Below are 14,664 nucleotides of genomic sequence, written 5' to 3'. Positions count from 1 at the left end.
GCAGTTTCCCTTTTACTTCTCTCCAGGGTGACCTCTGCTGTAATAAAAGCCCATTACACTGTTTTACAGCAAGCTTTATTCAGAATATTCCAGTTACATAAATGTCTTCGGAAATGTCAGTAGAGTGTTTTTTGTTCAGCACTCCCTTGAACTTTTTTATGTGCTATTAACCCAATAAAGATTTTCATTTTTATTTTGTTATCTGTCTTTATTTTCTTTTTTCTTCTTCCATCCACTATAAAGGTACTTCAGCAACAAGAGTGCAAACTGCTGTATCCCCGGAAAGAGGGCCAAAAGCCAGAAAACAAGAGTAAAAACAGATACAAGAACATCCTCCCCTGTGAGTCACGCAGCAACCTGCCATTTCCTGTCTCTCCAACTTCCTGTGGAAAGAGTGACAAACAGACAAGAGACACGTAGCAGCCCAGGCAGAGGATAAAGATAGCATTTTAATGGCCTGCATCCTATCAGCTGCCATTATCCCTGTGTGGATTCAGAACTGTCTACTTTTTTGTGCATTAATTTGTTGAACTTTGTGTTTACAGTTGACACAACTCGAGTTGTGATCAGAGACTCAGAATCAGATGTTCATGGTTCAGACTACATCAATGCCAACTATATCAGAGTGAGTCTGTGTCAATGATCGTAATGGGGCACAACTAGGAAGGACTTTAACCACAAACTTGCCATTAGCCCTTTTGCTTTTAAATACATTTCTAGATATTTAAAATTGTAAAATGAATTTACACTCAATATTAGAAAACTTTCTCTGTGTAATTGTTCATGTTGCCCAACCGTGCAGAATATGAATGAAGACGGGCGCCATGTAGAAGAGAGTAAAGTCTTCATTGCCACCCAGGGATGCCTGCAGAACACGGTGACTGACTTCTGGAAGATGGTGTATCAGGAGAACGCACACGTCATCGTTATGACCACCAAGGAGATGGAGCGGGGAAGGGTGAGCTGCCTTTATGTCACTGATGCGTTTTCAAATCCTTGTCATGAAACAAAACATGTTGGTTCAAATAAGTAGTTCTGGTGTACTCTAGCTCCTTTTACTGGGTGTTGATCTACTACAAATGATTGCTTGATGCTAAATTTGTATTTTTCATCAAATAATGTAAGAGCCTATATACTAAAAGGTATTAGTGTTTCTCTTTTTTAGTCTCACTTAAAGGTAATCTGTAGTTATCAGTTGTATTCAGAGTTTTAATTTTTGAAGGGTATGCTTCATCATTGTTTGAACCTGTGTGTGCCTCACATTGAGTTGTGTCTGCCCTTTAAGCCAATGTTCTTATTGTCTCATGATCTTGGGCCAAAAATGATGTTGAAAAGAAAGCCTGTTTTCGAGGGTGAGCAGAAATCAATAATCTTCCCTTTTTTTACTTTTATGAAGCTCATCCACTTGTCATGCATAGAGGAGTTTTGGAGAAAGTAGCAGTGCTCATTCCATCCATTGTCAACGTTGAGAATAAACAGTCGCAGATCCATTCAAAATATTCACATTGGAAAACTCTTTCTTATTAACAAAATCCCCTAAAAAACGTCTGCACTGTGTGGTTCCTGACGACACATATATCAATGCCTTTCAGTTTTAGAGACTTGTGGCTCCAAAGGCGTGTTTAGAAAGTGTGTTTAAGAATGACTTCTGTGATTTGACCAAAAAGAGCCAATCATGAATTATTTCCGTTTCACAATTTCAAAATGTTTAGGCTGTTCTGTTCTGGAGCTTAGATTATCTACTATCGGCCTTTTTTATAAGTCATTACTGGAAAGCACTGCTACTTGTTACAGCTTTTCTGTATCAGAAGTAGGGATGATATACATGTACTAGTGGTGGTGGTGGGGGTAGGGACAAGACTAGCAGGGGGATAGCCTGACAGATAAGCTTACTGAAAAGCTGCTTGAGATGAGGAGTTTCTTTGGACTGTCTAATACCAAACACCCTCTCTCTGTGCGTTATTCGCTCTGTGACTGTTTCTTCTTACAGAACAAATGTGTCCGTTACTGGCCAGAGCTCCATGGCACTAAAGAGTTTGGAAAATTGCTGGTGAGGAATGTGGAAGAGCAACCCGCACAGGACTACATCCTGAGGAAGCTGGAGGTGATGCGCCTGGACAGGGTAGGGATTCTCAAGCTGACCCACTGACCTGGAGTCAGATTATCTGACCAACCAAACTGTTTTGCCAAAAGGGCTTTAACTTTTTTCAGAGGATGGGATGGTTAAAGGAAAAGGTGCAAAGAAACTCAAAAATCTTGTACGTTTTATGGAGAATAAAGAAGAATTGTGTCTTCTTTCCAGGTGGCTTTTGTTTTGAAAATATTGCCATAATGATTCTCAGAAATTCCTGCTGATTTGATCACAACTGTAATATAGAAAATACCTAAAACAGAAATATCAAACAAATTCAAGTGAAAAAAGGAAACTGGAACTTTGTTTTAATTATTTTCACTTCAATGTATTTATTTAATTGTTGTTATAATACAGCTAATTTACTCAGGTATAATTACAGCACAGTGTCAGTTTGTCAAAGCTGCTGTCAGGCTCATGTGAATGAAGTGCACAGAAAGTTTATTTATTTCAATAATTGTGAAACTTGTATGTTATATAGAAACAGCGGTAGCAGTTGGTAGCCCTGTTGCATGCAGCAAGAAGGTTCTGGGTTTGAGTCCCAGTTTAGGCTCATTCTACATGGAGTTTGCATGTTCAACCTGTGCATCTATTGGTTCTCTCCTGGTACTCCAGCTCCCTCCTACAGTCTCACTCATTACATTTCCTTCGCTCGTGTTTCAAAAGTATTATCTCGAAATATAAACATAATTTCCTACACCTTTCCATTGTTCATTTTTAACAGCTAGTTTTTTCCAACTAGTTACACTACTTACAGTGTCAAAACATATAGTTTTCTAATTGCAAAGAAGGAAAAGAACAAAAACGTGATATAACAACAATGTTACTGTATTTACTGCCCTGGATTAAACTGCTGCTCTTCCTTCAAGTTGTGTGTGTGTTTTTTATATTCTTTTAAAACTGATTAATATTTTTACTTTGTTTGTGTTCATCTGTGCCTTCATTTATCCATGGAAATGAAACACCCACACTTGGGTTGTTCTGATATACCGCATTTTTAAATTCAATTCCCCTCCAAATTTAAATTCCAGTTCTCCCCCTGAAAACAATATTTTTATTTTATTTAAAAATAAATAAAATCCTGCTTTGAATATTGTTAGTGTTTTTCAAATAAATCAGATGCTGACATTTATAGTTTGGACTCTAAAAATGACAAGGATTCAAATATATCACTCGGTGTAATAAATCATATATTCAGAACTCATTCATATAATGAATCTATTACAATCTATGGGGATGACTGTGAATCATTGGGAACAGTAGTTGTTATGCAATCAGAAGGTTGTGGGTTTGATTCCAGCTTCATCCTGTCACATGTCAGTGTGCCCATGTGCAAGGCATTTAACTTTATGTTGCCCACTGATCTGCGTATCGATGTATGAATGTGAGTGCGACTGGGTGAATGTGGCTCTAGTGTAAAGCGCTTTGAGTGGTCACTATATCTAAGAAAGTGCTGTAGAAATTCAGTCCATTTACCTTTCATATAAGTGAAACTGCTTTATCTTAAACTGTGTAACTGTGTGATAATCCACTGTATGCCATGTTTTTAGCTTACAGCTTTACAGATTTATCGAAAGAAATAATAAGTATTTGTTTCTTTGTGGCTGGCTGCTTGTAACAAATAGCGTAATGAACCAATTTAAAATACCTAGTGGTATATTATATCTAGAGACCACTTATTGATCCTTTGGTTTACTTAGGTCTTCAGATTGGAAGGACTCATAATTCAGACAAAAAAATTAAAACTTAAAATATCTCTGAATATGGTCAGATATTATCACAATTAATGAAAATGCAGCCAAAGTCCAATAAAAAAAGTGTGCTGTTTTATAGAAAAATATAAAATAAAATATTTTCACAGTGGTGTACGTTTAAAACTTGATTGATGAAGATTTTTGTTTGCTAAAAACATGCTTTCACTGAAGAAGTGTTTGTTTTTGACTAAGCATTACTAAACAATCTGAAAATAAATGAATCTGGAGTACAAGTTGGTCATTTACTTTCATGCTTTTATTCACTGCAGAAAGAGCCTCAGAGGTACATCTGGCACTTTCAGTATCTGAGCTGGCCTGACCATGGGGTGCCTAATGAGCCCGGTGGTGTCCTCTGGTTCCTAGAGGAAGTCAACCGCACACAGAGTACCATTAAAGATACTGGACCCATCGTTGTCCACTGCAGGTACAGCCAAACAAAGAACAATGTCGTGTTGGAAAAGAAGACTTACTCTGTAGAGTTGATGTCTTTAGGTATAGCAACAACTAGAATGTCAGGTATGAAGCATCTTGACAAATTGATTTCAGGAGGAACGGAAGAGAGAGATGCTAACAAGTTTCCCCTGTTGGTAAATTCACTAAAATTCTGCTAACGTCCTCATCCCAACGACAGTCTCGAAGTTCTAAATCTACAGTGAAACTGTTGTGATGCATTAATAAAGGTCAACAAATAAAGGTCAACATGTGAACATGAAGGTGGTTAGAAAGCAGCAAAGATGACAGGATTCAAACAGAGAGAACTGTTGGTCAGGGAGAACTTCATGCTAGTGAGACACCCACAGCACTCTACGAATACAGCCATGTAGATGGAGCATCATAAGACACACATGACTGTTTCTTACTGGTTTTTATTAAGTCATTTTAAAGACTCCGAACATACAAGGAGAGTTGTCTTTGGTGCAATGAAACTTAATGTAACTATCAGACCATAACAACCTGTACCGTGTCTGTTAAACCACTGGCACTGCCATTCACTTGCTAAACCAGTCCTGTTGTTAGCTGGTCTGAAGTGAATTACGTACAGGGAGACCTTTACAGTAAAATGTCCCCATGAACCAGCTCAAACAGGCTTGCTGGCTAAATGTGGAATCACTCTGCAGTTTTAAGCCAAATTCACACAGTTAAGACATTCCCAGAGTGGCTTCTTCTCATAGTCACTTTGTCCTTAAAAGGCCCAGCCAGAAAACAGACTTCACAAGCAATGTGACATTTGGAGATAGCTATGAGCAAAGCTTTGTGTCCGTAGAAAATCAGTAGCCATTCTCCTATGATTATTTTTGTGCAGATTGGGCTCAAGAAAGTTTTATCTGTTTATAATGAAATATTTCGAAAAGGTCTTCCAGTCCTTGAGATTTTTCTCAATTTTTTTTCAATTTCGATTCAAGGTACTTTAATGGGATATTATGTGATAGACCAATACAAAGTAGTGTCTAATTTTGAAATGTAAGATAAATTAATTACTTGAATCTTTTATGAAAATGAGGCACGAAGAAAGTCATTGCTGGAGCAAGCCAACGATCCTTATTTGCAGTTTATGAATAAGCCTATTGGATGCCGTTGGTAAAGTTACACGTTCAAAAAAATGACAGCAGTATTTTGGGTTATTTAGGCTGTCATAAAAGAAAACAAATGGGAGCATTAATTTTTCAAAATAAATTTCACCATGTCATTCATACATTTATAAATGTCACAGTTCCAAACTAAATATTTAATTAGCAAGTTAAATATTTAGTTTACAAACTAAATAATTAGTTTAAAGCTAATTAAACATTTAGTTTGTAAACTAAATATTTAGCTTGCTTATTAAATATTTAGTTTGGAACTGTGACATTTATAAATGTATGAATGACAGGGTGAACATATAACTTTGAAAAATGAACCCTCATTTTCTTCTGTTATGACAGACTAACTAACCCAAAATATTGCAGTCGATTTCTGACTGTGTAACTCTACAAATGGTACTCCATACAAACCATGTAGGGGAACACAGCGAACATCAGGGAGAAGGTGCTCTGGTCAGATAAAACTGCAGCTAAGCTAAGCTTTTTGGCCTACATGCAAAACCATTGAAAATAAACACTTTACAACACTCTGAACATACCAAACACACCACACCGTAAAACACAGCGTTGGCAGCACAATGCTGTGGAATCATTTTCTTCATTAGTGAAAGAGAAGATGGTCAGGGTTGATGGGTGAAATGATAGAGTTAAGTACAGGGCAATCCTGGAGGAAAACCTGCTAGAGGGAGAATAATACCGCAGGTTCCTAAACATACAGCTATACCTCTTTTCCACCAATGCAGTTCGGAGTCATTCCGGTTCCCAAACGTGATTTTGAACCATTGACACCTGTTTCCACCAACAAAAAGAGGTGCCAGAGTGTGAACTCTGGCTCAACTAGGGCACCGCAGAATACTTAGTTCTTCTGCCTGAACTGTATTGAAGTTGCAGACAATAGAAGCAGCAAGTACAGTGTCGAAGATGAAGAACATACCGTATAAACATTTATATGTTTGCAAAATACACTAAACAAGCATTGTTTTACTACTTGTTTTCATTACACTCGCGGATACTGAACATATGAAAACATTGTACATAACTAAGTTCTGGCATGGAGACGCTGTCAATTTTCCGTGTTAAGAGTAATTTATGGATGCTCTCTTTTTGCATTAAGTGGAACATTGCAGAGAGCTCAGCAAGATCCGCTTTCTATGAGAGCTTTTCTATATTTTTCTGTTCATACGGATGAATATCTGTATTTACAGTGAATAACTCTTGATTGGTTTACTTGTTTTATTTTAGTGCTTTTTAAATTGCACTAGCTTGTTGTGTAGTTCATTATTTCGATTTAAATGACTCCGAATATGAAGTTTAAATTTGACTGTATGTGGTGTTTTAATTTAATACTTTACACTTTATAGATATAAAGTATAAATGATAATGTCTCCCTTTTAAATGTGGAGGGTGTTTCAAGAGAGACATATCAAATAGACACAGAATAATCCAGTTTTATTGATGATATCAGATTACCCTGAGAATGCAGTTTTAGCTAACCTTTTTATTTATTTTTTTTGGATTTGTAGTTTTTTTCAGTGTTGTATTTTTTTTCTCTTTAAATTTAGAGGTTTCCCCTCATATTCCTTCACAATATCAGAAGTTCATAACAGATTCAAACTGGCCACTGGGGTGTGCTAAATATTTGGCTCAAACCTAGACTCTCATATTTACAATCAAGCTTTAAAAATGAGTTTACCTGCAGATGTTTTGCTGCAAAACAATAAAACTATAAAAGCTTTTCAGAAAAAGATCCTCAGCCGTTTTTAAATTCCCTTTAGTATTACACAATGAGTGGTCCTTGTCACTTTTCAGGAGCACAAAAACAAGTGCTGTTGGTTACAGGGACTCATTTGCATTTACATCTCATCGACTGTTGATCACAGTAGATATAATGAGGTTCACTATTAGCTGTTGCATCCTAGTTTTCATCTTCGAAGAAAACCAGCAGCTTATAAACTAAAATAGTTTTAAAAAATGTGGTCTGTGTTGAATTGATTTAAAGTTGATTGTTGCTTATTTAGATAAACCTTTTAAAAAATTGCCCTCTGCAGTAATGATACAAATATCAGATTTACCTGCACTTTAGGGTTCACTATAAAATAGCTTCTTGTTAGGAGCAAGATGAAGTATTTATGTTTTTTCTTTATTTTACTCTAATGTTTTCATAGGTGGTTGCTATACCATCAAGTTAAAAAAGGCGGTAAATAAATAAATAATTCAAAGCTTATTTAATAATGTTGTAGATTAAATGAACATTGACTTCTATAAACGAACACATTCAAAGCTATTTAAAAATGTCAGACATCAAATAATTCCAGGTTAAATCTATTAATTCAATTTGAAATACTTACATGTTGAAATTATGTATAATTTCATTTGTTCTTTGCTGCTGTGCACCATTAAATAATTCAAACTGGCACTGCGTCAGAAAGAGTCAAAACGGTTTTGAGTCTGTTTGGTTGACCTTCCGCTGAATGTCTAAAGACGTTTAAAAGGCGACACAGCGTCGGTGTTTCCCCCGGTGGCATGTGGTCGACAGCCGACACTCCGAGGTGCATCTAGCGGTCCTCTTTGGTGCTCTTCTATTCAGAAGCATCAATGCCTCTGATAAAAGTAGAAAATTTAGAGAAAAAAAACTAAATATAAAAATATAAAGAAAAATAAGTAATAAAAAAAGAAAAAGAAAATGATGATCATAACATGATACAAATGGTTAATTTCTTCTTTTATAGTTATCACAGATAATTTTAAACATTTACTCTATCTCTGCAGCGCAGGCATCGGCAGAACCGGCACCATCATTGTCATTGACATCCTCATTGACATTATTAACCGCCAAGGTAGGAAGGAAGGATTCTGGTAAAGTAGACTCCGGCACTTTGTTCTGGATGTCCATTTATTTCCAGATTTCTGTTTTCCAGGTCTGGACTGTGACATCGACATCCCGAAGACCATCCAAATGGTACGGCAGCAGAGATCTGGCATGGTACAAACAGAGGCCCAGTATAAGTTCATCTACATGGCGGTGCAGCAGTATATAGACACTGCTCAGAAAAGACTGGAGGAGGAGCAGGTACTCTGGATGTAATCCAAAAGTTACTTTCAGTTACTTTCTAAAACACTTTCAGCTGCTTTACAACACTTCATAAGATATCAGCATCCAAGCATCTTTGTGTCTGATATGACTTGGTTTTGTTCTTTTTTCAGAGGAATAAAATGAAGGAGAGAGAATATTCGAATATCAAGTATCCCCAGATGACCAACTCAAGGTCTAAGCACAACATGACATCCTCCCGCTCCTCTTCAGTGTGCGTGTAACACTAACATGAACTGGAACATGATGGATCCAGGAGCCAAAGTAGCAAAGAATGTTCCCTGCATGTGTTAACAGTAAATATCTTTTCTTGTGTGTTTTTGCAGAATGACAAATGATGATTCTTCAAGTGTGTACGAGAATATAAACTTCAGAACCTCTCAGACGTCTTTCAGCAGTAATACCAGGAGATAAAATTGCTGCAGTGGACCTGGTTTTTCTCTTATGTGCCTCTGGGTGAGTACTTTTGTTTAAAGCTGTAAATTGTTGTGATATACCTTTATCTGTAAAAGTCAAAACAGCAACCCATTTATGAAAGAAACTCCTGTATTCAGTGCAGTTCTATGTAAAACAGCTGCTCTTTAGAGATATTAGTAAAGACAGAAAGTTAAAAAATGGACTCACAAAAAGAGGTTTTGGTGAAAAAAAATATACTAACCTAAAGCTTTGGCTCATGTATAAAATGTTTCTCTTGAAATAAAAACTTAGGTGATTTTCCACTGAAAACAGTAGAATTCCATTTTGGTAAATAGATGTTTTTTAAGTAATCAGGGAGAGTTAATGGTTTATTGTAGGGCTCCCAGGATGAGTTTGTGTTAAATAAAACTAGCACAAAATGATATTCTCTGGTTATAATCCGTCTCGGTCTTTACTTTTACTTTGTAATTTTTTCCCTAGCGACAATTATCAGTATTGTAGTTTATAGTAAGCAGTAGTTTTATTTGGTCATTCGTTAAAGCCTAATCCACTATTTAGAACAACTTTTTTAAAGGTGTAAAAAAAAGTGTGCCACCTGCTGGGTATGGTTGAGGCATTTGTCCAGCAGATATAAAGATTGTTCTAGATTGTTGACTAAATGCCAGGTTTTTGTGATGTTTCAAAACATGTTTCAACCTTAATGTAACATATGGTCTTTATAATTCAACTGAACATGCAACTGTCATGCAGAAAAGGTCCCAAGGTCAGGAATCGAGCCCCCAGACAGTTGCGTTGAGGAATCATAGCCTCTGTCTGTGAGGCACCTACTCTAATGGAAAACCAAGCACCACAAGCCATTTATGTTTTGATTCGGCTGTATGCTCAGTAATTTTAAAAACTCTTGTCTTCTTCTTCGGTTTTCTAGCAGACATCTGAAGGGTTATGTGGGGTTTAAACTGACAGGTCAGGTTTTTATCCACACTCACTAAGACCCCTACTCCATCTGGAGAACAGTCTTGTGATGACGAATATGAATATATTATTGTATATTAATACTTTAATATTTTATTAACTAATAAATCAGTCTGTTAAGGGTTATCCTGTGAATACCAGCCCAGTAAGGCGATGGTATTAGGACAAAATTGAAAGGCATGAGCCAAGCTCTAACATTATTGAACAGCAAAACTGAACACACATGAAATGAATTCACACAATTTCTTAAAATACAAGAATTTATTAACAAAAATAAGTCAACTCAAAGTGAAACATATTTCATTCAACAAACTCTCTGCTATGCTAAAACAACCCAACTAAACTACCAAGCAGAATTAAAGAATAGGGAAGACCAACTATATTCACAATGAACAAGTGAATCAAAGATGGTTGAAAACCATGACCGAAAGAGTGATGCAACATTACCATGAAATATTTATGTTTGAGAACCAAGGATTATCTTGAAGAATCGGGAAGGCGTGCGATGCGGTCCCGGCCTTCTTTTCCATACCATGGGGGAAATCCGCTTCGATTACGGCTGCTTCTGGAGGCCTCAGAAGAAAAGTCAAGTCACGCTTGTCTCATTACACCCTTTATATGAATGAATGCCGGATACTTGAACAGCAAATCATTACTTAACTTTGTGGCATATGATCGCGTGATTGTATGACACTCTTGGATCCCGTTTGAAGAGTTGTGTACTGTACTGTGTACAACAGTAACCCCTGATCATGCTGTCACTACCACCATGTTTCACTGGGTATGTTCGTCTCATGGTGAGGGTTTTTGCGCCTAGCATACCTTTCGAAATTTTGTTTCATCAGACCTCAGTGCATTCCCCCACAAGCTTTTTGAAGATTTCTCCACACATAGATGTATTTTTTTGAAGAAAATGCTTCTGTCTTTAACCCTGCTTCTTAATCAAGACATAAGGAGAACGCATCAGTGTTTTTTCATCAATTTTGTTGAAACATCCCGTTTTCGTCACTATCATCCCACATTTCTCTGATTAGTAATGACATGGTACATAATGCTGAAGGATCTTTTTGTAGTCTTCTCCTGAGCCTTTGCACAACGAGGTCCTTCTGATGCTCTGTAACCTCTCTGCAAACTATCGCTGAAGCTAAAAGATGTAAATGAGCACAAAATCCTACTAGGACCATTGACATTTAATTGCAGCTAATCAGATTTACTATAATTAATGTTAAGTGTGGGGCCAAATCAAAATGTTGGATCAAATGGACCAAAACCTGTTTAAACAAGTTTTTTGACAAAGGGTGCACTTACTTGTGCAACCAGGTTATTGCAACGTTCTTACTGTTTTGATGTTATTTTTTTATATCATAAAAACATTTTGACAGCGGTGTTGACACATTTGAGATGTAGAGTAATCAAATCAAATGAGATTATGTTGTCCATCATTCCATTAAACACCTGTTCTTCCTTCTGTGTGCAGCTTCAGCAAAGATGTTGCCTGGCCAGAGTCTGTAAAATCCCTTTGGGGTGAAAAGGTTACGTTAACGGACCCTGGCCGGGTCATGAAGGCGGTGAGCTGACTACTCTCCTGCTGCCGTGCTGCTGGACCTCTCATTCTGGAGTCTGACCCCACCCTCTGTAACAGCGAGGAACCTACAGAATAATGCTCTCATCCCAGGGTCTCTGCCCCTACCCACCCTCTGTCTGTGTCCCATCTAACACACCCTGACTCAACCAACTTAAGTGCCTTGTGACAGGATGTGTCTGTAATCCATAGCCTCCCTTAGCCAGCTGTTTCTTCTCCGTTTTTGTTTACTCTTACTCGCTGAAGCTAACCTGCTAAACAGGCACTTGCTTGGTGTGACAAATATTAGGCACTGGGTCTGACTGAACGAAGCTCCACAGGACCTGAGTCGAGGTCAGAACTAAGCTTTTTGCCAGCCTGTTCCCAGAAATCCTTCCTCTTCTGTCTTTGCTGGCTGCCATTTGATCTTGAACCTTGCACTGTTTTTGCTCTGCTCTGTCTCTCTGGTGGGGGTTTATTAATGTGGACGCTGAGTGATGAAAAGAGGTTGTTACGTAACCTGCTACAGGGTCCTGAGGCTCAGGAAGGGCATGCAAGCCCACCCTTCTTATTCTTATAAAAGTACTGATTGAATTCTGGGTGTACAAGTGAACTGGTTTAATTTTTTTAAAGTGACAGAAGATGTTGTATGTAATCCCCTGCTGTTGTAAATGCTAATAATCAGATGTTCTGTTTTTAGCCCTGGGCATAGTGGGATAGTTTTCCACAGAGAACTGGTGATTTTTCAAATGCGTGTCTTTGTCCCTCTAAGTAGTCCCTCTTTTGATACTGATTATGATTTTATTGTGTACGATGCAGGTATAATGGCTGTGTAAGATGATTATAAAGCAATGTTTATTTTAATATATCGAGACTATTTCTAAAACAGTGTTATGCTTGAGAAGATCATGATTTAGCACATCTAAAAACATCACCAGATTCAGTTCTGATGTTTCCTGAAGTCCATATTTCTCTAAAAATCAGTGAGAGAAGACATTCTGAATGGACATAGCGAGTTGAACTGTGTCCTCAATGAGCTGCAGGTCTGATGTAGTTCAACATCTGTCAGACGGGATTGTCACAAGGAGACGAGAAAAAGGGGGCGATTGCAGTGGGCCAGATGGCCATCTGCCTGAGATTAAAGAATAGATTTGTCTCCAAAAAGTAATTTAGAAGACGGCTGTAATCCAGGTTTGATGACAGCCGGGCGAGTAAACTGTCGTCATTTATGGGATAAGTAGACCGGTGCTGTAGTGCGACGAGCCTTCTGTGCTTTCTGGCAGATTGTTGGAATCCAGAATCCAAAATACCTTGTTTTAAGGCAAGAGTAAACTCCTTGTTCAGCCACATCATTAAAACCATTGAGATGCTGTTACCTCCCCTAAACCTTTTCACATTTTTTCACGTTAAGACCCAAAACGCCAATCCATCTTCTTGAGATTTTATATGATAGATGAACACAAAGCGGTGCATAGTTGTTTACTGGAAGTAAAATGATGGTTTAAAAAGATCTACAATTAAAAAGCTGGGAAAGTTTGGTGGACAGTTGTATAGAGCCCCCTTTATTCTGATACCCCTAAATAAAATCCAGTATAACCAAATGCCCTCAAAAGCTGCCTAATTAGTAAATAGATCCACCTATGAAATTTAACTCTCACATAGTTCGGTTCAATCCATCTTTAGAAAAAGGAAGGAGTAACTGCAAATCTAATTTGGCATAATTTTTTAGAGAAGGTCTTTCTGCATGGAGTTAGCATGTTCTCCCCGTGCTTGCGTGGGTTCTCACCGCGTACTCCAGCTTCCTCCCACAGTCCAAAGACATGCCTGTTAGGTTAATTGGTTAATCTAAATTGCCCTTAGGTGTATGAATGAGTGTGTGCTTGGTTGTTTGTGTGTTGCCCTGCGATGGACTGGTGACTTGTCCAGGGTGAACCCTGCCTCTCGCCAATAGACTGCTGGAGATAGGCACCAGCTCCCCTGTGACCCACTATGGAATAAGTGGTAGAAAATGACTGACTTTTTAGAGAAGCAGCCAAAAGAACCATGGTAACTCCGGAGGAGATGCAGTGATCCACAGATCAGGCGGGAGAATCTGATGAAAAGATGGATTGGGTACTGAAAACAATATTCAAATGATGACCCCTGGTGGTGGCAGCATCATGCTGTGAGCATGCTTTCTTTAGCAGGTGCAAGCAAACTGGTCAATGTTGACTTGGGGATATACTGAACTAAATGTAGGGCAAAATCCTGAGAAAAAAAAACTTTTAGGCGCCTCAAAAGACTTGAGATTGGGGTGGAGGTTCACCTACAAGCATGTCAACAACAGCCATAAGCATATTTATGTGTTAGAACAACACAGTCCAAGTCCAGACCGAAATGTGACGCAAGATTAAAATAGATTTTTGAAGGCTTTTTCCCCTCCAATGTAACTGAGTTTGAGCTGTTTTGCACAGAACAATGGGCAAAAGACATACTTAAAAACACCTGACTGATGTAGTGTTTCTACAAAGCATTGACTCTGGGGAGCTGAATACAACTGCATGTCAAACATTTCAGAATTTCATTTGTAAATAATAATAAAAAATATATAAACCTCCTTGAAGTTTGAAGAGCTATGAATATTTTAGCAAGGCATTGTACAGGAAAAGTATTGGGAAATTATGTTCTGACATTCATTGGGATGCACCACCTACTGTAAGATTGTTACAGACCAAACACCCTCTTTATGGCAACAGCACTCCTTAACAATGGGCTCCCCCACCCCCAGCATGATGACACAGCCAGCTCAACACAACACAAATACTGCTCAGGAACAACTTTAAGCCCAGTGCATTAACACAGAACCCTAAGTGATGCCTGCATGTGTCCCGATGCATCACAAATCAGCCATATGGGTCCCAACTTTTTTTTTAACCCATGTTCTACAAAATTTGACTTAAGATGATGATGGAAGACACTTCAGGTTCTTCGTTAACCTGAAAACACAGTCCAACATCAGGAAAATATTCCGTGTTTTCAATTATTTGTTTTTGCTTTTTCAAGCTTTGACAATGACCTCAGACTGGACTGTTTCTCCAACTAACCAGGTCAAACACATGGAAGTGTTGCATAATGGACAGAACATGATTCAGAGACAACTTGTTCTTGTGCGACCAAGC

At 38.0% G+C, this 14,664-nt stretch overlaps 1 protein-coding gene across 1 annotated transcript in view; it reads left to right on the top strand.

The window, feature by feature from the left end:
• ptpn11b (protein tyrosine phosphatase non-receptor type 11b) overlaps positions 1-13,360 on the top strand; it is a 63,138-nt gene extending 49,778 nt beyond the window's left edge. The window contains exons 7-16 of the mRNA XM_047363011.1: positions 244-340; positions 546-625; positions 803-958; positions 1,991-2,122; positions 4,155-4,309; positions 8,235-8,302; positions 8,384-8,535; positions 8,670-8,770; positions 8,883-9,012; positions 11,423-13,360. Of these exons, the coding sequence (XP_047218967.1) occupies positions 244-340; positions 546-625; positions 803-958; positions 1,991-2,122; positions 4,155-4,309; positions 8,235-8,302; positions 8,384-8,535; positions 8,670-8,770; positions 8,883-8,970 (1,029 nt within the window). The 3' untranslated portion in view covers positions 8,971-9,012; positions 11,423-13,360. The remainder of the gene's footprint in view (positions 1-243; positions 341-545; positions 626-802; positions 959-1,990; positions 2,123-4,154; positions 4,310-8,234; positions 8,303-8,383; positions 8,536-8,669; positions 8,771-8,882; positions 9,013-11,422) is intronic.
• Positions 13,361-14,664: the final 1,304 nt, after the last annotated feature.

The sequence above is a fragment of the Girardinichthys multiradiatus genome, chromosome 1, assembly GCF_021462225.1.
Source record: "Girardinichthys multiradiatus isolate DD_20200921_A chromosome 1, DD_fGirMul_XY1, whole genome shotgun sequence".
NCBI lineage: Eukaryota > Metazoa > Chordata > Actinopteri > Cyprinodontiformes > Goodeidae > Girardinichthys > Girardinichthys multiradiatus.
Note: the sequence above shows the minus strand (reverse complement) of the source record. Positions and strands in the feature narration are given on the sequence as shown.